Here is a 25751-nt window from a genome sequence, read left to right as displayed (position 1 = left end):
AGGATCTCAGGACTTGGATCGAGGTCAGAGCCTCTCGGTCTGAGACATGATGGCTGTTACGGTGACAGGATGCCAACTGATGTGCTCTGTGAAACAAGAAGAAGAAGAAGAAGAAGAAGAAGAGGAAGAAGAAGAAGAAGAAGAAGAAGAAGAAGAAGAGTCTGATAACACTTCATCTCAGCAGCTTCAGTGACACTTCATCTTAATAAAGGGTGTAAATCACGTCTTGGATCACTTGTTTTTTTTCAACCATGTTTATTAAAAGACTTTATGAACAAAAGAAGAAGAAACAAACAACATGTGTGTTGAAAATCTCCCAAAAACAAACAGATAATCAGAATATCGTGGCTGCAGACATCTGACAAAACTCACAGCAGAGTTCAGAAACGTTACAACGTTACAAAGGTTTGTAAAAATGCTTAGAGATAAAATCAGTGTGTGAGTTTGAATTTCTTATTTAATCACAACGGATCAAACACGTGTAGCTGATAAAGAGTCCGCTGGGTGTTCAGTACAACATGTGTCAGTACATTTACTGGACTGAAGTACTTCACTTGAGTATTTCCATTTTACTTTCTACTTCTACTCCACTACGAGTCTCATATTGTACTTTTCACTCCAGTTATTTGACAGTTTTAGTCACTAGTTAGTTCACAGTCAGAAGATTAATACAAAATATAATAATCAAAGTAAAGACATTAAGATGAGCTCCACCTTTAGCTGCATCGTTAAACTTTGTGTACATGTTTCTTCATTCGTGCTGAGATATATCGTCCATGTTTAAAATATAGTGTGATATTTCTTTCTCTTCACAATGATCTTCATTAACCGAACAGAGCTGTTCTCCTTCACTAACCTTCTGTCTGTTTAAACTGATTTTACAGCTGAAAGTTTACATTCATTAATGAAAATTAAGTCAGAATAATAATAGAAACACATTAAAATACTGTAGTGTGGCTGTTATATTAGACATCATTAAGCAATATCAAATGTAATGTAAACAAATGATGTGGAGAGTTAAAACAAACAGGTCAGCAGCACAAGAGCTAAAACTGACTTCAGATTGATGTTAGAGCGCCACCTGCTGGACAAAACGCTGTCAACACACACAGGAGCTGCAGAGGATCACAGTGGATCAACTCTGTATCAGCTGGAGCGTGCTGATTGTGATTGGACAGGGGGTGGACACAATAACAGGAACACTCACAGTGCAGGATGAGTCTGTCAGCGGTGTGATTCAGCTCAGTCTCTCTGAAAGCTGCAGTTTCTCGTTTTGTTTTCAGAAAACAATAAAAAATTCTTGAGGTTTTTTTTCAGCTGACTCTTTATAAAGACGTGAAACATTAAACATGTGGTCTCCTCCTCTCCCTGTGTGCTCCTGCAGCTCTTTTTGTTTTGTTGCAATGTTCTGATGAAAGCCTGTAAGAACTTCCTGTCATTGGTCCAAAAGTAAAAAAAAAAGAAAAAAAGAAAGAAATCCAGAGCAAATCCTCCAGAGAACAGAGCGGGATGATGTCAGACTTCCAGTGAACACTTTACACAAACATGTGAAAATCACTGAATCACTTTGCTTGAATAACAAAAGAAAAGAGAAACTAATGATTAAGTAATAAGTATTAAATGAGTCTATTGAGTAACTACTCAGTATGATGTTTCACTTCACCTGCAGGTGAACATAAAGAGCAAGTGATTAAGTAAGATACACAAACACAGTAACTAATGATTAAGTAATTAGCATTTAACGAGATTAGTTTCAAAACACATAAATGTTGGAAACGTGTTAAAAGACATTTTACTATATAATACTGAATTGTCTTTTTGCTAGCTAGTTATGCCTTCGTCTGGCAAATGCATCTTTCCCCGAACAGCTCGGTCACTTTATTTAAATTTCTGCAGGATGAGGAGACGAAGAAGAGGTGGAATTAACTTTGTCCTGCGTCACATTGAGCCGAGCCGACTGCCTCCCTCCCTGACCTTCATTCATTCATGTAGGGTGAGCTGATGACATTATATAGCATGATATGATATATATAGACTGTTGAATAACTGTAGTATTATCTTTCACTTTAAAGATACACAAACAGTAACTAATGATTAAGTAATGAGTAATTAATGAGTATATTGAGGAACTACTTAGTGTTACATTTCACTTTAAAGATACACAAACACAGTAACTAATGATTAAGTAATGAGTAATGAATGAGTATATTGAGGAACTACTTAGTGTTACATTTCACTTTAAAGATACACAAACAGTAACTAATGATTAAGTAATTAGTAGCTACTCAGTATGATGTTTTATTTGACTTGAAAGAGCAAGAACATAGTAACTAATGATTCAGTAATTAGTCAATAATGATTAGTCAAGTTAAGTAAAACATAATACTGAGTAGTTCCTCAATAGGCTCATTAAATACTAATTACTTAATCATTAGATAATCTTTGCGTGTCACTTTGTGTCAGGAGGTTGTTATTGATCAGGAACGACTCATGATAACGTGGTCAGTATGTGGATTCACAGATCTCTCCCAGTCTGTTCTTTAGTGTCTCATCATTATTGACTATACAGTCCTGAAATCACAGTTATTCAGTAATTACTCACTGACGAGTCGTTAATAATGCGGCAGCTCCTGAGCCTTTCGTCACTCGCTCCTCAGTATTGTATTCTTTGTTCCACATAATCAGCAGATGGAGCATCTGTTCTTCTTGAGCTTCATGGTTTCCAGTTCTTGTCTCAGATGTTTTAATTCTTCCTGACTTTTTTCTCCGTGTTGTTGAGCTCTCTGTTCCATTTCAGATATCTGTGCTTCTAGTTTTATTTTCATCTCTTGCATTTCTTCACATTGTCTTTTGTTGATTTGCTCCACTTCCCTTTGAATCGCTTCCTTTCTCCACTGGAACGTCTCGGTGTCGTAGCAGCAGCCACCGTTTTCCTTCACCACGGTCTCGATCTTGTTCAGCAGCTCTCTGACTTGTGTGCGGTTTGTGTGATCTTTGTTGTTGAACACCTGGTATCTGCCTCCACAGTCCTTCAGGAGTTGTTTGACGAAATCATCACAGTTTTCAACATAACTCTCAAGTGACTGATCTTCCAGTTCGTCTCCTCTGGTGAAGATAACGATGATGAAGTCTTGAGACCTCTTGCCGAAAACCATTTTGATCAGTTCCAACGAGTCTTTCTCCTTTTGTGTAAGGTTCCCGATCTGCATCACCAGTAAGAAGACGTGAGGACCAGGAGACAACATGCTGATGCATCTCTGAAGCTCCTGTTGAACTTCGTCATCAGACAGAGTCTCGTCGAACAGCGCAGGAGTGTTGACCACAGCAACGGGCCGTCCATCAATCTCTCCTGTTGCTCTCTCGCAGCTCTTCGACACTGGCTTCGGGGTGATTCTGGGTATGAAATGCTTCTTGCCTAAAATAGTGTTTGCTGTCGCACTCTTCCCACTGCCTGACTTCCCAACCAGCACCATCCTGAGAGGCTCTCTGCTCTGATGTCCATCATCACCTACAATCTCACTCTTCCTTTTCACATCCTGCAGCTTAGCTTTAAGTCTTGAAACCTTCTCCATCTGAGCTTTAGCGAACATATCCTTTGAGAAGCTTCTGGGTCCTTCTTCTTTCATCTTTACCACAGCATCCAACAGCTCTGGGATCTGCTGCTTGTCGTTGATGTTGAGAACAACGTATCTTCCTCCACAGCTCTGAAGGAGCTCCTGGATGTCTTTGTCCTTTGTTACGAAGTTGAGATAAGCTGTAGGATCTGAGTCCACAGTGAAAAGAATTATGGTGAAGTCATTGACTCGAGAGCTGAATGTGTTCTGGATGGTCTTCAACTCTCTCTTGCCTTCATCAGCGAGGGGACCCACAGGTAGGACCAGGATGAAGGCATGGACGCCCTCAGGATCACAGAGGGAGATACACCTGAGTGATTCCTCCATCACTTCCTCCTGAGGTTTTCCACACAAGGCAGGCAGCTCCACCAGGGAAACCCAACGTCCACACACCTCTCCCTGACTCTGAACACACTCTGATGAGATGGAGACTGAAGGACATAAAATGGCCTCAGCTGCTGAAGTCTTCCCTGCTCCTCTCCTCCCACACAGAACCAGGTTTAAAGCTGCTCTGATGTCTTCAGACTTTGGTCTTCGTGACTTCCTTAAACCTGCAGCTTCCTCGTCAAACACATCACGGCTGATGTGATCTCCGTTGTTCTCCTTCACTATTTGACCCAAGCGTGTTAACAGCTCTAAATGCTCAAGGTGCTTCTGCTTCAAGTATCTGTATCCACACATTTTCTTAACGTCCTTTAAGGGTTGACGTTGCATATAATTTTTATATGTTTTCTTCAGACCTGGACTCTCCTCTCTGGGTGGTGATATCAGAACCAGTGAATGATCCAATGATCGATGACTGAAGAGGTTCAGGACTCTGCAGAGCTTCAGCTTGTGTTCCTCAGTGAAGTCTTCAGGCTGCAGAACCAGCAGGAACACATGAGGTCCAGGACCAGAGAGTCTCACACAGGTTTCTACATGTTCTATCAGTCTGTCTTCAGACATGTTGGGATGCAGCAGATCTGAGGTGTTGATCAGAACTATTTCTTTCTCCTTTAACCGTCCACTGACTCTCTGACAGCCGTCTGGTTCTTCCTCAGTGTTGAACTTCGTCTCTTCCAGTATGAAGTTCCCCACTGAACTCCTCTGAGACCAGCTGTTCCCCAGCAGAACCACCCTCAGCTCAGACACTGGAGAGAAAACAGTGCGTTAGAAAAGTGTAACTGTGAAGTAAGTTCAGACTTTGATTAACAACAGATAAGAAAGTTCTTTAATTTGGACTTCAGAGATTCTGTCATCCATTTAACTTACAACTTGTTAGTTCAGCAGTGAGCTTGTGAATATTTAAATGTAAACAGATCTAGTTCTAGATGTTCATACAGACGAGAATGTTTCTGACTCGGTTCAGATTGACTCACTGTTGGGTGGCAGGAATTCAAAGCTGCAGCTGCGCTTCACAGGTGTTGCAGCTGCTCCTGATGGACACAGAAAATGTAGATATTCATGGAGAGAAACTGCGTTAGAAAAACCTCCTCAGTGACGACTTCATCAAAATGGATAACCAATGAGGAAGTCACAGCTTCATTAAGGACTTCGGTGGATGTGTCAACTGTTGCAACCCACCACCAACAAACACTGTGATTACAGATGTAAACATACAGAAAGAATAATTCAACTCACTCTGAGGTGGCAGCAAGTTATAGCTGCTGCTCCTCCTCAGTGGCGTCAGATCACCTGTTGGTACAGAAACACTGATTCAACACGTCATTTTTAATGAAAAGGATTATTATTGATGTTCCTCTAAATGTGTACATGTGTTTTTACTTCTTTAATTAAACATCATCTGTTGTTGATTTCCTGTTTTATTTTGTAGTTTTATCCTCTCTCCTGTTACTTCACTCGTCCCCACACCTGTCTCACCTCAGTCTCTTAGTTTAGTTTGTATGTAAGCCTGTGTTGTTCGCTCACTCTTTGTTGGTTTGTCTGTTCGGTTCTCGTCCTCACGTCTCTCCTGTTGCCTTCGTCCTGTGTTTCTTCCTGGTGTTTGTTCCTCTTGGATTCATGGTTTGTTTTGTTTTTAACTTGTCTCTTCATCTCCAGCTTTTTGTTACCTGCCCTGTTTGTTTTATCTCATTTTGGATTTTGGATTATTGGACTGGATTTCAGTTTTCATTAAAGATTGCTTTCTGCTTCCGTGTCTGCATTTGGGTCAGTTCTTCTTTTACCATACTTTATTTTTATTAACTTTGATTTGCAATATCACGTATTGCATTTATGTGACATTTATTTACACTATCAACTACTGTAAAGTATTTCATACTGCAGTATTAGTCAGCAGTAGTGAGGTACCAGGCACACACCTCTATTTGTAAATGTAAATACATATACTGTTGTCATATATAGTTTAATGCAGTTATTTATTTATTTTTACTTAATATTATTTCTTATTGTCTTCTCTACCTATATTTTATTCAGATCTCTCTATAGTGCAACATTTCTTCTCTAGAAGATCTGTAACGTACCAATTTCCCCTCAGGGATCAATATAGTTCTGATTCTGGTTCTGAAGTATCTAATACAGACTTACTCTACCCCAGACCAAGGAAACAACACTTTAACTTTAACTTAATAAAGTGTATGACTTTGAAAGCTGAATGATACAATACTTATATTAAAAACATTCAATCTTTTGCATAATTTCATGTGAGGTCTTCGAGCTCTTGACTCACAGCTGCACGTCAGGTTCTCCATGGTAACAAGGATGATGAGCTTTTATTTAAGTCAGTTTGATTAATTTCTCGAGTAGAATGAAAATAAATCATCATTATCATCATAAGTCAACAAATCTGCATGAAACTTCAACTTCAGTAATTAATATTAACACTTCCACGTGCTCACAGGACCAGACAGCTGGTAGAGGCTCCAGAGGAAGATGGTTTCTTTTTCTGTTCCAGATAAGAATCTAAAATACACCATGAATCTGTACAGACACATTAAACATTAGACGTCAGATAAAAGATCTAAAACTTGTTAACATTGCGATGAGTGACACAACAAATGTCTCCTGGAGTTTCTCATCATGACAGATATTCAGTATCTATGCTGCTCGTCACGCCTCTCTGCGTCTCTGTCTGATTTAATCTATGACTCATTCCCTCTGAGCGATGACGTGCTGATGGATCTGTGTCTGTTACTCAGATTAAATCATCAGATGTTGATTTGTGATCTTTATCTTCAGCTGGAAATATTATTACCGCTATTCAGTCTGGCTTTTATGTCGTGTCTTATATTTCTATGGTTTAAATATTTAATATTTATGTTACAAAATAAATAATTTGAATTTATTTTGTTTTTATCAGAACCCTTTATTCTTTTTCACTGTTTTTTATATAGATTTTTATTTACATTTTACTGTTGTTGTATTATATTTAATTTTAAAATAAACCTTTACATGCAATCTTTTATTTATCTTCATCGTTATTTTTATCTTTTATTTTTTTAACTATTCATTGTATTGGAACTAAACCCATCTTGTTTCCTTAATATAACATGTTTTTTCAGTCACTTGTAAAGCTCTTTGAATTGCATTTTAATTTGTTTGAAAGGTGTTAAAGTTAAGTTAATTAAGTTTGATTGATTCATGGAGGAGCTTCTGTTCATCAGCTGCTTACGATCTCATTTTATTCATTAATCTCAAACGTTAATTCATTAAAAGGTCCTGCTGAGAGTCACGGCTCAGAAAAGCTGCAGGTTTGAAACCAAAATCAAAACACAAAGACGTCAGAGTGAGATAAAAGTTCATGTTTACTGTGGTCAGAAGCAGGTTAACAGCAGCGAACATGCAAACCTGTCTGACGATCAATCCGAGGGTCAGCAGGCTGAACAAAGGCTGGAAAAGAGGCGGATGCAAACGAGACAATCTGGCAGAGAACGAGCAGCGATGGACCGCTGTGTGTGTGTGTGTGTGTGTGTGTGTGTGTGTGTGTGTGTGTGTGTGTGTGTGCGTGTGTGTGTGTGTGTAGCCATGCTGACGGGGAAATGTGAGGCAGGTGAGGTTAGTGGTGGACTGTTGTTACTGCAGGTCAGGAGGGAGCAGCTGGATCTGGAATGACATGAGAGTTAGAGGATGGCAGAGTAAATACAGAGCACACCTACGTTCATTTTCACTGAGGAACGTGTTTGTCAACCATGTTACTGTCAACCGTGTTTGTCTTTTGGTTTCATTAAAATATACCTGGTGTGTTTATCATGTCACGTTCCTGAAAATGTGTGTAAAATGATCCTAAACACACATCAGAGTAAATTCAAAGCTGCTGTTGAACCATACGGAGTACAGGTGTGGTTTTGGGCTCTTTTGAAAGATTACTGTCTGAATTTTAAGTGCTTCTGTCATTGATGTATACGAGCTTTAACACACTGAATTATTTATTTACTTAATGCAAAAATCAGCCTGCAGATGACCTGCATTAGCTGGAAAACACAGTGGGTCCACATCATATAGTCTTACATGGTCCAAGTTCAAATTAATATCAATATCTCTGAATATTGAGGAAATGTGCAGGCATCTGGCAACAAAAATGCAAACAAAAACTCTCTCTCTATATATATAAAATTCTATATGTCCACTAACTTTGTGCATGTAAAATAGTCAAAAACAAGTGCCTGTCACATCAGAGCAGATAAGGTGGACCAAAATGCAGTAGATGCCTGCAAATATAGGATACAGGTAAGACAAGGGAAACTCAACAGATGACTCGACAAAGACAGAACTAAAGACTGGACTTAAATACAAACTAAACTAACGAGGGGATGAGGTGCAGGTGGAGAGAGGTGGAGAAACACAGGTGAGGGTAATGAGGAGAAAAACAGTGGGAAGAGGGCGGGGCTAATGAAGGTGATGCATTGCAGGTGTGGATGGAAAGCAGACTGGTAAGGAGCAAAGAACACAGGAGAGAAACTGAGATAAAGACACCACAAAAACCCAGAAAACACACAGAACACATCAGATGAAACTAAAATGACAGGACCTCGACAGGGCTTAGGTTGAAAAACAGCCTATTCAAACAACAAAACACATAAAATGTCCGTAACTTTTCAAGCTTTGGGCTTTAAACCAATTTAAAAGACTTGAAATCTCATTGGCTACAGGATGCGTCAATCATCCCGAGGCTGGCGTGTAAATGGTTCAGGAGACAGGGAGAAAAAGAGAGGGCGGGTTTCCTGTCCTTCTGATCACTCTTTGGCTGTTTCAGGCCACAGGGCGGGCATAGAAGCTCCTAACTAGTCAAATAAGGTGTCAATCAATAGATCAGAGGTCGGCGTCCATTTTAGGTGACAGTTTAATGGCACTTTACTTTCAAGTGGTGGAGTTTTGGGACCGATAAGAGCATGAAAAAGCATCCGTCATCACAGTTCATCGCCATTTAATCAGTGTTTTGGATAAAATATGTTACTGACATGGATCTACTGCACGTCTGGGAATAACAGAGGACAGCTTTGGTTGGAGTTTGATTCACTACTGAAACACGCAGACACTTCATCGGTGAGTTGCTAAAACTTTGCTTGTTTGTTGATTGCACCTGGCTGATGAGATCTCAGATGTGTCATTTGCGCATCTAGATTACTTAGAAACTCAATGAAACAACGCAAATAGAGCACATTTGTGGGAATTTAAACTTGGTGGCGCGAACGACGCAAACACGCAAATTTTGCATTGGTTGAAAATATTGAAAACATTAAACTCAAGGATTTTGCGTAACGCTGTTTCGTGAAAGCCTATCTGCATTGACATTCACGCTGACGCCATGATGTTAATGTCGCTGATGTTCGGACATTCATCAACCACAATGGAGGAGAAGATAATAACTAATCGTGGCCGTGCAGACACACGGAGCTGTGCGATAACACATGTACTCATACTGAGACTGGCGTGGAGGAAAGTGAGACTGGCTGGTAAGTCATGGAAATATGTCTCAGCACAGCATAGCTCTGATCGATCAGAACTCCATTCATGAAACAAACATTTTAAAAGTTGTTTGCTTGTCGTCTGGCCGACAGACCTGACGCAGCATGAATTCAGGCTTGATGTTGTTATTTCAGCGTCTTCTGATCCATTTATTGAGTCAGATCACAGAGAAATCTCTTTGGTCTGCGTCTACTTGCTGGTCACAGTTACTATTAATTGATTTTAACACAAGCGCATGCGTAGCTCACATGTAGTGTAATCCAGCCCACAGGCATGTTACCATAGTAACAACCTTTATTCAGCAGGACACCAAATGACTTTTAGTGCAGGAATAAATATTAATAAAATAATAAAGAGCTGACCTGTGTCTGCAGTCGCCATGACGTCACTCTGCTGGAAACATCAGACTCCTCCACCTGCTGGGTTGAGAACCGACAGAGGAGATAAACTGTTACCAGTTTGTTAACGTGCCTGCTGCTGTCTGGTGTTACGCACATCACACAGTACTGACATTTCTAACTTCAATAAAATACCTTGAATAATATTTGTTGAGGAATTTCGGCTCACTTGACCGTTCAGGAGAGATGAAGAAGACTCAGAGACACCGATGACTCACGTTGAAATAGTTTATAAAACATGATCATGGAGGAGCAAAATAACAGCACATCTGTCTGCACAGAGTGATGCCATGATAATCCTCACAAGTCTTCCCAAATGCTCAGATTATATCTACAGCTCAGGAAACATCCCTCCCATACATGGTTATCTGTTCAACAACATATCAAGGGAAGTTAATGCAGAGCTTTATTCAGTCATATTCTTCTCCCACAATATTGATATTTGATTCCATTTTTTAAACTGCTGGGAAAATTGAAACAACAAGTGTTGTGACATTATTATAAAAGTATCGTGACATAATTATAAAAGTGTTGTGACATTATTATAAAAGTATTGTGACATTATTATAAAAGTATCTATTATAAAAGTGTTGTGACATTATTATAAAAGTATCGTGACATAATTATAAAAGTGTTGTGACATTATTATAAAAGTATTGTGACATTATTATAAAAGTGTTGTGACATTATTATAAAAGTGTCGTGACATTATTTTAAAGTGTCGTGACATTATTTTAAAGTGTTGTGACATTATTCTAAGGCCATATAACCCAGCTCTAACCAGAACTCTTCATCCTCGCAGTCTTTTCTCTTTTCTCCGGTAAAAGCAACACAAACTGTTAAAAACACTTCAGATGAAGTAGAATTCATCTGTTGGACGAGACACAAAGAGAGATTTGTGTTTTATTGGAAGTCTTCCAGAGAAAAGCCTCAGATAATCTCTTGAATCAGTTTCTGAGCATCTCAGAAAACTTTCAGGTCTCAGCTCCTCATGTCCAACTTCACCAAAGATCATCTATGAGGACAGATGCTCCGCTCTGTGAGACCACTGTACAACCAGAGTGTTTCTGTAGTCCTACAGCTCCGACAGAGTGAGACCTCCTCTCTCAGCCGGCGACAGTTTCAGGAAACTCAAAAGTCACTTTCCACTCAGATCACATGAACAACTAAAGATTATAAAGTGAATATCTGAGAGATGAATCACACGGAGCCTCAGGTCTCCTCCAGTATCTACGTTACACGCTGTGTCGACCGTTTCCGGTTCATTAAACTCTTTAATTAAACTGATCAGAAGCTCAAACAGGTCCCTTCAACTACACACACTACTCTCACTTTAGTTACCTCGTTACTTTATCGAGTTGTATCGAGATTACTCACCTGCTGAACTTCTGCTGCGACACAAACAGACGAAGTGAAAGTAACTGACAGGAGAGGAGGAGTCTGATCGGACTGCGCAGCCTCAAGTACTGGACACTGGTGAATGTAACGAAGTACTCAGTGGTGTAGAAAGTATCCAAACATCATACTCGAGTAAAAGTAAAGATATGGTGTCAAAATATTACTTTGGTCAAAGGGAAAGTCCCCCACATGAACAGTACTCGAGTAAAAGTTTGAAGTCTCTGATGTTAAATGTACTAAAGTATCGAAAGTACAGGTAAAATAATTCATTTAAAAATGTTCTGCTTTGGCTCTGATGCATCATGTAATCTGTAATGTAACTAGTAACTAAAGTAATCATATAAATGTAGTGGAGTGGAAGTATAAAGTAGCAGAACATGGAAATACTCAAGTAAAGTAAAAGTAGCTCAAAATTGTACTTAAGAACAGTACTTGAGTAAATGTATTTAGTTACTTTCCACTGCTGATTATAAGTAGTGCCAGTATTGTAAAAAGTATCCAAACATCATACTCGAGTAAAAGTAAAGATATGGTGATAAAATATTACTTTGATCAAAGTGAAAGTCCCCCACACGAACAGTACTCAAGTAAATGTACTTAGTTACATTCCACCACTAAGTACATTTCTCAAGTACTCCACTTAACATGAGTCTTTTTTTATTTTCTGTTACGTTATACTTCTACTCCACTACATGTATTTGATTACTTTAGTTACTAGTTACTCTTCAGATGTCGAGTTTACACACACACACGAGATCAGTGTATAAAATATGATGCTGTTTTAGATTTAACTACACAAAAGTATTTAAGATGAGCTCCACCTCAACCAGCTGCAACATCACCCAGTTGTAACTAAGTACATTTACTGTACTGAAGTTCAGTTTTGAGGTACTTTGTTTTTACCTGAGTATTTCCATTTTCTGCTACTTTATTCTTCCACTCCAGGACATTCAGTGTTATATAAAGTATCCAAACATCATCCTCGAGTAAAAGTATCTGGTATTAAATGTACTTGAGTATCAAAAGTATCAGTAAAAGTAACTGATCCATATATTTACATGTATGTATAAACTGTATACTGTGAGTCAGCTGATCATCACAATCACTGATTTTATCTGATTGATGATAAAATCCATTAATTTAAAAATGTGATACTTTGGCTCTGATGCAGCCTGTAACCTGTAAAGTAACTAGTAACTAAAGTTATCAAATAAATGTACTTTTATTTGATAACTTTAGTTACTATCAAGCTGACTGAAATTAAGATTTTACACAGAAAAATCTGACCAGTGTTTTAAATATAATGCAGCTTTATGGATTAAACTATGCAGCTGTATGTAACGTGGACACATGAGCTCCACCTCCACCAGCTGTGACACACGCAGTATTTTAATGTTGAGGGTTTTATTACAATTATATGATTTAATTTATATATCATAATGTAACTGAAGAGAAGAGCAAGGAGAGTAAAAAAACACAATCTGATACACAAGATACACACACCATAATGAACATGTCAGCATGATTACATACAGAAAGATATATTATAGATAGATAGATAGATATTTAATATTTAAGATATTTACATTTAGCAGACGCTGTTGTCCAAAGCGACTTACAGTAATTCATACACTGATGGTGGTGGCTGCCATGCAAGGTACCAATCAGCACACCAGGAACAGTTTGGGGTTCAGTATCTTGCCCAAGGACACTTCGACATGCAGACCAGGGGAATCGAACCAGTGACGATCCGATAACTAGACACTGGCTCTACCCCGAAGCAACAGCCGCCCGTAGCAGTGGGTACATTCAAATACAACAGCAAATATAGAAACAATAAAATGTTTAAGTAGCTATAACATAAAATAAGAGGTAGTAAGTGAAATAGAATAAAATAAAATAAATACTGAGGTAGAAGATAAAAGTTAAGAGGAACATAAGGTGCAGTTTTACTTACAGTAATAATAATTTAAAGCGCATTATTTGTGTGTTTTGGAGTGAGCGTTATAAAGTCACCAGGTAGGAATGATTTCCTGTGCCGTTCCTTTAGGCAGCGGGGTTGAAGGAGTCTGTGGCTGAAGCTGCTCTTAAGCTTGTCCAGAGTTTTGTGGAGGGGTGAGAGACATTGTCCATGACTGGCAGCAGTTCTGTCAGCATCCTGTCCTCCACCACCTCCTCCAGGGTGACGAGCTCAGAGCCAACAACAGACTCTGCCTTCTTTATGAGTTTATTCAGTCTGTTGACGTCCTTCGCTTTGATGCCCGCACCCCAGGACACCACAGCCGAGAAGATGGTGCTCGCAACAACAGACTGATGGAACATCTGGAGCATCTGGTTGCAGACATTAGAGGACCTGAGCCTCCTCAGGAAGTAACGCTGGCTCAGGCCCTTCTTGTAGACTGTCTCCATGTTTGTAGGCCACTCCAGTTTATTGTCCAGCACAACACCCAGGTATTTGTAGGATTGCACTATTTCCACATCTGTCCCACTAATGCAGACTGGAGAGGGTGGGGAGCTTGTTCAGACTGTGTTAATGAGCAGAACAGGATTAAGCACATATGAAGAGTAACTAACAATAATAAACATAAAAACACATCAGGGTGAACAGTAATTATGTTCAAAGAACACTTCTTAACAGGCATATAATGTTGTACAACAAAACATTTAAAGTAACAACCTGCAGGAGAGTAATCTAAATATCTAGTAATCTAACAGAGGAGTACTGTAATCAATGCTACTCTACACGTCTACTCCTCTACATCTGTCTGATATTTTCTTTTTACACAAAAAACAGCTGATCAATTTATCAAATATGATACTGTGATAGAATGAACAGTTAATATTTACATAATATATATTTAATATTAAGTATTTACAAGGAGCTCCACCTCCACCAGCTGTAACATCAAAACACTGCTTACATGTGCAATCATCAGTAACAATATTACAGTAATCTGATCAATGTAACTGTGAACGGGACCGATCTGTCCAACAAGTACTTTAACTTTAAAGGAGCAGTCTGTAGTTTTGCTGAAGAAATGTTAATGAGGAGAGGAAGCTGTTCATTGGCTGATTTTCCTCCATAAGGTGGCTGAATGAACAAACTGACCTTAAAGGACAACACAAATTCATACTGTTTTACTTTGTTTGTATGTCACGGACCCTGACACTTTTCTTTCCGAGTTTGTATTATTACTGTTCCCCAGCAAGAGAAATCCCTAAAACAAACAGAGAAGGCAGAATAAGTCAAAAAGAAAACAATGAATTAGAAAAATCTTGCAGTGCAAACAAATATCATAACATTGAATGTACGATCAATGAGGAAGTCACAGCTTCAGACTTAACACATTCTGTTTATCATCATTAACTTTAAACTTGTTCATTCACCAGCGAGCTCACAAAATACAAAGTAAATAAAAAGTGAGTTTGTGCCAACAAATAAAAAACTGTTTAATTCTTGATGTTCATACAGACGAGAATGTTTCTGACTCAGTTCAGTTTAACTTACGGAAACGTGGCGGGAGTTCAGATCTGCTCAGATGTTCTCCATCGTTCTCTTTCACAACTTGACCCAATCGTGTCAGCAGCTCTGGAGGTTCAAGATTCTTCTGCCACAGAAACCTGTAGTGACAGTCTCTGATCATTTCCTTTAAGGGTGGATGTTGATGATACTTGTCCATCAGACCTGGACTCTCCTCTCTGGGTGTTGATATCAGAACCAGTGAATGATCAAATGATCGATCACTGAAGAGGTTCAGGACTCTGCAGAGCTTCAGTTTGTGTTCCTCAGTGAAGTCTTCAGGCTGCAGAACCAGCAGGAACACATGAGGTCCAGGACCAGAGAGTCTCTCACAGGTTTCTACATTTCTTCTCAGTCTGTATTCAGACATGTTGGGATGCAGCAGATCTGGGGTGTTGATCAGAACTATTTCTTTCTCCTTTACCCGTCCTCTTTCTCTCTGACAGCCGTCTGGTTCTCCCTCAGTGTTGAACACAGTTGTTCCCAGTATGAAGTTCCCCACTGAACTCCTCTGAGACCAGCTGTTCCCCAGCAGAACCACCCTCAGCTCAGACACTGGAGAGAAAACACTGTGTTAGAAAAGTGTAACTGTGAAGTAAGTTCAGACTTTGATTAACAACAGATAAGAAAGTTCTTTAATTTGGACTTCAGAGATTCTGTCATCCATTTAACTTACAACTTGTTAGTTCAGCAGTGAGCTTGTAAATATTTAAATGTAAACAGATCTAGTTCTAGATGTTCATACAGACGAGAATGTTTCTGACTCGGTTCAGATTGACTCACTGTCGGGTGGCAGGAAATCATAGCTGCTGCTGCGCTTCACAGGTGTTGCAGCTGCTCCTGATGGACACAGAAAATGTAGATATTCATTCATTCATCCACATGTAATCTGTAATAAACCTGCTCATCAGTGGTTGTTGGTGTCCACTAGCGCTGTCACAATATCAGGTTTCACTCGCATCAAAAGAATTCACCATCACGATATTATCCTGATATATAAAACAGTGAAAATAAAACGCTGTCAGTCAAATTCATCTTGTCGTGTGTGTTTTGTCTGTTGTCTGTCAAATGAACAACACTCATAATACAACTGTCTGTACAAACGTCTGTCGGCTCAGACATGATTCAGCACAGCAGCAGTAAATCAATGAGGAGCAGCCACACAACAGATCTGTGCCACACTAACTAGCTAACAGTTAACTGTCACTGCAGCTCTGACTGCTTTTTCTCTTTCCATTTAATGGCAGGTGACAACCAGCACATCACCTCCACCTAGTACAGACTGCACAGCCCTGTAGGGTGAACGTGGAGGAGACATGACGTGGCCTAAACGTCCATGGACCTGACGTGACGACATGAACTAGTGAGCGAATGACTGCAGAGAGATTCAGACTCGTCAGTCGCTGATTAAAAAGCAGCATGAGTGGAATATTGAAACGGCTACAAAGAGTCTGACAGGTCAGACGACCTCCATGCAGAAGAGAAGTCGGAGTCAGCGGTCGAGCCGCCGGCGCCGATGCTGGAGCCGACGCTGGAGCCGGGTGGCACCACTTCTATTAGAAAGTAAAGAGACGTGACCAGGAGAGCTGTCTCCATCTGTGATTTACTGTCAGGACTATGTTTACCCAACACACTCATCTGTCTCACTCAAATGCTGTGTTATGCCTGTACATTATGTGTGTGTATATATATGTACATTATTATTATTATTATTATGTTATTGCCATCAGATATTGTTAAATAGCCTCTACTGTCACTGACTCTCTTTGTTGTTTTTGTCTCTTTCTTCTTCTCTGATTGTCTGTTTGTTTCTTCTTCTCTTGTTACTTCCCAGTTTTTCCTCCTTCTGCTCACCTGGTTCTGAGAGGCTGAGAGACGCCATGTCGTCAATCATCCTCATCCTATGAGACATCCTCCCCACCACTAAAAGGAAAACAGTGAATTAGTGAACACAGTAAGTTTGGACTTAATCCATGTTGAACACAATAACACTGGATTAACAACCAGTAATGGAGTCACAGTTTCAGACTTAACACATTCTGTTTATCATCATTAACTTTAAACTTGTTCATTCACCAGCGAGATCACAAAATACAAAGTAAATAAAAAGTGAGTTTGTGCCAACAAATAAAAAACTGTTTAATTCTTGATGTTCATACAGACGAGAATGTTTCTGACTCAGTTCAGTTTAACTTACTGTCGGGTGGCGGGAGTTCAGATCTGCAGCTCAGATGTTTTCCATCGTTCTCTTTCACAACTTGACCCAATCGTGTCAGCAGCTCTGGAGGTTCAAGATTCTTCTGCCACAGAAACCTGTAGTGACAGTCTCTGATCATTTCCTTTAAGGGTGGATGTTGATGATACGTGTCCATCAGACCTGGACTCTCCTCTCTGGGTGTTGACATCAGAACCAGTGAATGATCAAATGATCGATCACTGAAGAGGTTCAGGACTCTGCAGAGCTTCAGCTTGTGTTGCTCAGTGAAGTCTTCAGGCTGCAGAACCAGCAGGAACACATGAGGTCCAGGACCAGAGAGTCTCTCACAGGTTTCTACATTTCTTCTCAGGCTGTCCTCAGACATGTTGGGATGCAGCAGATCTGGGGTGTTGATCAGAACTATTTCTTTCTCCTTTACCCGTCCTCTTTCTCTCTGACAGTCGTCTGGTTCTCCCTCAGTGTTGAACACAGTTGTTCCCAGTATGAAGTTCCCCACTGAACTCCTCTGAGACCAGCTGTTCCCCAGCAGAACCACCGTCAGCTCAGACACTGGAGAGAAAACACTGCGTTAGAAAAGTGTAACTGTGAAGTAAGTTCAGACTTTGATTAACAACAGATAAGAAAGTTCTTTAATTTGGACTTCAGAGATTCTGTCATCCATTTAACTTACAACTTGTTAGTTCAGCAGTGAGCTTGTGAATATTTAAATGTAAACAGATCTAGTTCTAGATGTTCATACAGACGAGAATGTTTCTGACTCGGTTCAGATTGACTCACTGTCGGGTGGCAGGAAATCATAGCTGCTGCTGCGCTTCAGAGGTGTTACAGCTGCTCCTGATGGACACAGAAAATGTAGATATTCATTCCTTCATTCACATGTAATCTGTAATAAACCTGCTCATCAGTGATTGTTGGTGTCCACTAGCGCTGTCACAATATCAGGTTTCACTCACGTCAAAAGAATTCACCATCACGATATTATCCTGATATATAAAAACAGTGAAAATAAAACGCTGTCAGTCAAATTCATCTTGTCGTGTGTGTTTTGTCTGTTGTCTGTCAAATGAACAACACTCATAATACAACTGTCTGTACAAACGTCTGTCGGCTCAGACATGATTCAGCACAGCAGCAGTAAATCAATGAGGAGCAGCCACACAACAGATCTGTGCCACACTAACTAGCTTTTTAAGCTCTTTCAGCCTTGTACTTTTCAGTTTTTGAAAAATTCAGCTTTTTCTGCAAAATCTTGACCATTTATTCTCATAGTTTGATGTATTTCAGGAGAGTATTTTCCAGTATATTCAGCGTTTTTTCCCAAATCACTTCAGCCGTCAGCATTCACACTGTATTTTCGCAGGAAATGCAATTTTTCTAGTTATTATTATTTTATTGTCATCAAATATTGTTAAATAGCCTCTACTGTCACTGACTCTCTTTATTGTTTTTGTCTCTTTTCTTCTTCTCTTGTTGCTTCCTATTTTTTCCTCCTTATACTCAAGTTGAAATCCGACACAATGAGCCATCAACAGATCCACTAAAAGAAAACAGTGAATTAGTGAACACAGTAAGTTTGGACTTAATCCATGTTGAACACAATAACACTGGATTAACAACCAGACTTAACACATTCTGTTTATCCATCATTAACTTTAAACTTGTTCATTCACCAGCGAGCTCGAGAGGCACCTGACTGCAGGCCTCCACTGTGAAGTCGCTTTCGGTGCAGGCTCCACTGTCAGGACGGGAAGTGAAGACATTTAAATCTGGATGTCACCTGCTTTTTCATTCAGAGAGACCAGCGAGTGAGCCTGTGTTCCGAGTAGCGGTGAGTTGCTGATTTTTATTATCCACAGAAAGTAAATGCATGGTTTCTTGTGTTCTTCGTCAATATAGGTGCCGTAAAATAATAACGTTATAGAAGTTATTAATGATGCAAATGACCAAATGTTACATGTCGGGTGGGGTTGTTGTTTTGAAGCAAAGTTAGATAACGTCAAAGTTCACTCTCACCAATGGCGGTTAGCATCAACACCGTAAGTTATCAGGGATTATTAACTGTATAGTGCATAACCTAAAGTAACTGTTCGCATTTGTTTGTACGTAACGTTATAAAACATTTTTGTAAACTCTCCTTGCTTTAGCTGGGCATCGTCACAAAGTTGAAAACGTGGCACTACAGTATATAAACAAAACGAATAGTAACTGAAATTACTGAGAAGTAGCTTCTGCACCATCACTACTTTTATTTTTGATACTGAGTAAGGAAATACACATTTAGAGCGACGTCTGAGAAGAGAAGGGCCCTCTGACCTCCAGACTGACTGATGGGATCTTTTCTCTTTCTTTTTGGAGCTTGTGTTTTGAATATTACAACTGATCATTTTGCTTATCTGTATATTTTCAGGAAGAAGAGCAGCAGGCTGAGGTCTCAGTCAGACCTGCCGATGTGGACACACCAGTGGAAGGGGTACGCTTTTTCACAGCATCTATTGGTCAGATACTGTTGGTGCAGCAGCTATGTACAGACATCTTTCTTTCTGTCTTTTCCATAGGACTCGGTTGAAGATCGCATTCTTCACGATTGCAGACGTGCAGCAGAGTGGGTTGAGGCCAACAGACAACTGTTGTCTGCCAAAGTGGACCTGCCTGATGTTCTGTGATTGGGGGAGGAGAAACAGGCTGAGGCTGCTCTGCAATATGGGAGGGTGTGGAAAGAAGAGGATGAGCATGAAAAGGAAACAATCCTGGAGCCCTTCAAGTTCACGTTTTACAACACTGAGGACATGTGGAAATTCTGCGAAGAAATAATGGACAGAAGAAATGATTTGGCCTGTTGTGAATGTCACACAGATGAGTGAGTTTGTGTTCAAAAATAAAGGGCTACAGAACATTTAATCATGTTGTGACTTAGTGTGTTTTTTTATGTTTTTCTCATTGATCCCTTAATAATTCACTTGGATTTTACTGTAGATATCAAGAGTAAGTGTAGTATTCAGTGGTACTTGGGTGTTCCAGCAGCACAAGAACATAATTAGCATAGACATGAGACCAAACATGAAATTTATGGTGGTTAAGAATAAAAATACAGAATAATACAACAGAAAAAAAATTTGAAAAAATATATAGAAAAAGAGCAGTGCAATAAAGTTCAATGATAATGAAAAGGCAGTGAAGTACTGTATATATACTGTGTAGTACACAATAAAATGTATCGGCCAATGACATCTTATGAGATGTTGGCTTATGAATATGAGTAATAACTTAAAAGACAATTTGTGCACTGAGCAATGTTATTCCTGCCCTCCATTGTTTTCATTTATCAACTATTTGACCTTCTCTTTTCAAGATCCTCAGCTTTGTAGTCGGCTGCAAATAGACTATTGAGCCCCGAGTCATATCACCACCGTTTGTTTTTCATAATGACTAAGTTGTAAAATGACGCAGTGCAGTGTATTAGTCGGGCTTTTTGTCCTAGATTTGGACAGAATAAATCAAAATGCCCACGTTGGGGCTCATGCGCAACATAAAAGGAAAACAAAAAAAAAAAAGTTTACTATATAAATACGATATAACGATTTATACTATAGACAAGGAATTAATAGATTTTACGCCATATTGTTTACTAATTAATGCATTTGTGAGGAAAACGATTCAACCGAAAGTGCATTCGCGATTTTATTTTGAAATGTATCCCGTGCATTTCCTGTCCTGACAGTGGAGGCGGCCTGAGAGTGGAGCCTGCGGCGGTAGCGACCTCACAGTGGAGGTCTACAGCCAGGACCTCGTGGGTCGAGCTCACAAAATAAAAAGTAAATAAAAAGTGAGTTTGTGCCAACAAATAAAAAACTGTTTATTTCTAGATGTTCATACAGACGAGAATGTTTCTGACTCAGTTCAGTTTAACTTACTGTGACGTGGCGTGACAGTGTCATCGCTGCCTCTGCTGCTGCTGGGCATCACAGGTGGTTCATATGGTCCTGATGGACACAGAAAATGTAGATATTCATTCATTCATCCACATGTAATCTGTAATAAACCTGCTCATCAGTGATTGTTGGTGTCCACTAGCGCTGTCACAATATCAGGTTTCACTCGCGTCAAAAGAATTCACCATCACGATATTATCCTGATATATAAAAACAGTGAAAATAAAACGCTGTCAGTCAAATTCATCTTGTCGTGTGTGTTTTGCATGTAATCAATTTGTTGTAAAGTCCTGTGGTGCTGCTGGACACACACTCTTAAGGCATTAAGATTGTTTCAGCTCTGGAAACACACAACAGGAAACAACTTTTATAGTGCAACTGAACAACATTTAATGGAAATGTGTTGTTTCATACACAACTATTGCTGACAGCGATTCTTCACAAGAACAGGAAAGAAGCCGCAGTTCTTTATGATGAGTGTAATATGTGACAGTGTGTTCACAGTCTTACCAGACGGAGCAGATGATGCGTTCCCCATGATGTCACTCTGCTGCAAACGTCACAGTTTAAGAACCTGAAGAGAGAAAACATCACAACACATGTTCATTCTCCTGTTTGTTAACTTGTGTATCTCGTCTGATGCAGCTTCATGTTGGAGTCACACGAACTAGCAACTTTGATCATACATGTGACGTTTGGGGCAGATTGGGTAATGTAATGTTTGAGTTACACCAATTTCCTGTTTCATAGCAAAGCATCAAAATTCAACACAGCACAATGGCACCTTATTGGCATGCAGATGTTCTCAGGCTGGGTCTCAAACAAAAAACACTTACTGCTTCATGGCAAATGTGAACCTCATCATGCTGCCACAGTGACGCCCTTTGACGAAAACTCAAAACTTTGCAATTTAGCATGACAAAGGATGAACTGAACTGAACTGAACATGACAAAGGTCTTAGGTTTTTCCCACCAAGACAAATATTATATGGTCCTGGCAGTGTTCAGTTCTCAGGCGCCAATAAGAAATCTGTGTATAAACATTTTGTAAAATAATGACCTTTCATTTTATCTAGGGCTGCACCTTTTGATTATGTTTTAATCGATTCATCTTTAGATTATTTTTTTTATTAATCTAACTATTATTTTTTTATTACTCGATTAATATAACAACGAATTTACCCAGAATAACATTTTAAAACTTGTCATTTATATTTCAATATTTCATTCAATCATCAACAAACAAATATGACAAAGTCTGTAGTGCAGGGCATTACTCCCCAACCAAAAATAGCCTAGTCTTTACTGTGTGTTATCCTAGAATATATTACGTTTGGCCGGGGACAGAAAGTTAACAGGACTTATTATATTACTGGGAGAGCCGCGACATCCCTCCGGCTATTGGGCCGAGACTGCTACAAAACACCGGAAACGAAACCCGCCGCCTGCTGACTCCACAACTCTTCAAATAAAGTAGGATAACCATCACTCGTCCTGCTGGATCCACACACGAAATACGAGTTGGTGTCTTTGGCTTTGATTCAGATCTTTTGATCTTAAGAGAAATTTGTTTGGGCTCCGTTAGTATTAAAATTATTCTCGTAATATTGAAATGCTTTCACCCAACCCGTAGTTTCACCATCCACACATATTTCACTCATAATCTCATTATGTCATTAGAGACTCAGCATCTTTATGTCAGCTGTTATCATTTGTTTCATTTGCCATTTCTTCATTTACTCTGAATTATTTAGTCAGTAAACATATTTAACTGTACCTTGTTGTCTGTGCAGGTTTGTTTTAGTGTGGAGAACCGATGGAAACTGTGTAGAAGTCACTGCTTCAGTTATGAGATTAAATAAATTGATCTGAAATTGATTAGAATTGATCCAAGTTCACCTTGTCCAGTCAAATTTGATTAATTCCCTCTGGATTAGTCAAAGAGATAAAAGAACGGAGGTGGTGCAACATTTACGAGTGCTTTATTAATCGCAAGTGATTAATAAATTACATTTATTATTAGTGTTTCTCCAGTTTTTTTCAATTTGTCTGTTCGTCCTTTTTATCTGGGAAAAGATGGTCCACCTAATTTTGCACTGGCCGCCCAAAATACAGATTCTGCCTATGCCACTGAGCCAAGGTACCGTTTAATCTTCAGTCTTACATCTGTACTCGTCTGTTTGATAAGCATGGAGTGACAAACCACAGTAAGGTGGGTTTTGTGTCAAGGCAGAGCAGAAATGCCACTGCTGCTTTACATCGGTGTTAAAGTATTGTTTGTTTTGATTTATTGGACTTTGCCCAGTTAATTAAACATTGATATAAACTTGATTCTTGTAAATTTACATTCTCCTATCTTAGCGTTGCTTTGGATGCTTTTATCTTGATTTCTTTTATTGTCCTTATGGTTTTTATTTGTGATTGTTTACTGTGGCTGAGGCGAATCCAACTGTCATAGTCCTCATCTTAGTGTATCAGTACTTCTGTTTATCGCTCGGTGTTGTCTCTGAACACATCAGATAAGAGAACAAGAACTGTTTTAGACCCCTGCTTTAGTTATTTTAACTTTATTTTGAGAGTAAAAACAACTCGAGTTACACTGAAGGGCTCAAAGTCCCAGAGAGGCGTTGGCTTGTTACTTTGACTAAATGTAGCCAGGCTGTAGTCCAACCTGGCAACACATGTTCTACAGGCTCTTAAAGGCAGAGAGCTGCTCTGCTCCGAGCACCGAAGACACACACACACACACTGAAGACACACACACACACACACACACACACACACTGAAGACACACACACACACACACTGAAGACACAGACACACACACACACACACACTGAAGACACACACACACACACACACACACACACACTGAAGACACACACACACACACACACTGAAGACACACACACACACACACACACACACACACACTGAAGACACACACACACACACACACTGAAGACACACACACACACTGAAGACACACACACACACTGAAGACACACACACACACACACACTGAAGAAACACACACACTGAAGACACACACACACACACACACACTGAAGACACTCACACTGAAGACACACACACACACACACACTGAAGACACACACACTGAAGACACACACACACACACACACACACTGAAGACACACACACACACACACACACACTGAAGACACACACACACACACACACTGAAGACACACACACACTGAAGACACACACACTGAAGACACACACTGAAGACACACACACTGAAGACACACACACACACACACTGAAGACACACACACTGAAGACACACACACACACACACACTGAAGACACACACACACACACACACACACACACACTGAAGACACACCCAGCAGCACCGACACCACATGTCCTCACAGTCTGACGGTTAGTCATGGTTTCAAAATGGCGTCGACAGCTGAGCTCGGTCCAAATGTTCCAGAAACATTTGTCCCAGTCGTCTCAGTGAATGTGCTCAGTTCAGAGAGAAGTGAACACATGAAACACTGAAAACACACGAGGAGCTCTCACACGATCGTTCAGTGACGTCACTGAGTGTCCGTCTGAAGGGATCCGGCTACAGATCCGGACGGGATCGATGGTTTAATAAGTTCATCATATAAACCCGGAACCTTCTGCAGGTCACTTCTCAACTCTACTGACCACCAACAACACAGACAAACTGACCTGACTCCAGCTTCTTGTTCTTTAATCGAGTTCACTCACCTGCTGAATTCTGCTGCGACACAAGTGAAGTAGAAAGTGAAAGTAAGAAACTGCAGGAGGAGTCTGATCTGACTGCACAGCTTCAGGGACTGGGCGGTGGTGGAGGGTAACTGAGTACTCAGTACTGTAAAAAGTATCCAAAAGTCATACCTGAGTAAAAGTACAGATATGGTATTAAAATATTACTTTGATGAGAAGTAGAGAGGAGGTGTAAAGTAGTAGTAAAATACTCAAGTAAAGTAGTACCTCAAAATTGTACTTAAGTACAGTAATTCAGTAAGTGTACTTAGTTACTACCACTGCTAAATACATTTTCTCAAGTACTGCACATAAGTATGAGAGTATTTCCAGTTTCTGCTGCTCCACTGGATGTATTTGATAACTTTAGTTACTAGTTACTTTACAGGTTACATGCTGCATTAGAGCCAAAGTATCACATTTTTAAATTAATTGATTTTATCATCAATCAGATGGAAACAGTGATTGTGATGATCAGCTGACTCACAGTATACAGTTTATACATACATGTAAATATATGGATCTGCTGTCAGTCCATATATCTATATCGATTATTTTAATATTATTATTATAATATCAGATACTTATATATGTAATATTTTAACATCATATCTTTACTTTTACTCGAGTATGACTGTGTGTCCTCTGTTACGACCCCTCCCTTAAGTCCTGACTTGTCTCCTCTCTTTGTCACACACATTGAGCCAGTTTGTGACACCTCTCACAGTACTGTGTGTACTTGATGAAGTGAGTGTATATGACACATGTATAGAGACGTTGAATCATGTTGTGTATGTTTAAATATGGTGAGGCGTTCAGGGAACAGTTTGTCTTGTTGACTCTGAAGTGTGAGGCGTTCAGGTGACATTTTGTCTTGTTGATTGATATGTGAGGCGTCCAGGGGACAGTTTGTCTTGTTGACTGATGTGTGAGGCATTCAGGTGACAGTTTGTCTTGTTGACTGATTTGTGGGGCGTTTAAGTGACAGTTTGTCTTGTTGA

At 39.7% G+C, this 25751-nt stretch overlaps 1 protein-coding gene and 1 long non-coding RNA gene across 2 annotated transcripts in view; one reads left to right on the top strand and one right to left on the bottom strand.

The window, feature by feature from the left end:
• Positions 1–25751, top strand: part of LOC140995408 (uncharacterized) — a 150190-nt gene that overhangs the window by 16704 nt on the left and 107735 nt on the right. The window lies entirely within an intron of this gene.
• Positions 254–24837, bottom strand: LOC140996683 (uncharacterized). Its single transcript, XM_073467147.1, has 13 exons — positions 24733–24837; positions 21492–21555; positions 20964–21032; positions 17830–17886; positions 17032–17601; positions 16689–16757; positions 15618–15674; positions 14823–15389; positions 11294–11307; positions 9881–9911; positions 5235–5288; positions 4973–5029; positions 254–4744 (listed from the first exon to the last, which is right to left on the bottom strand). The coding sequence occupies exons 2-13, from the start codon at positions 21517–21519 to the stop codon at positions 2682–2684; spliced, it is 3636 nt and encodes a 1211-aa protein (XP_073323248.1). The 5' UTR covers positions 21520–21555; positions 24733–24837; the 3' UTR covers positions 254–2681.

This window comes from Pagrus major, chromosome 5 (genome assembly GCF_040436345.1).
Source record: "Pagrus major chromosome 5, Pma_NU_1.0".
Classification (NCBI taxonomy): domain Eukaryota; kingdom Metazoa; phylum Chordata; class Actinopteri; order Spariformes; family Sparidae; genus Pagrus; species Pagrus major.
This window is presented reverse-complemented; position numbering and strand designations above follow the sequence as displayed.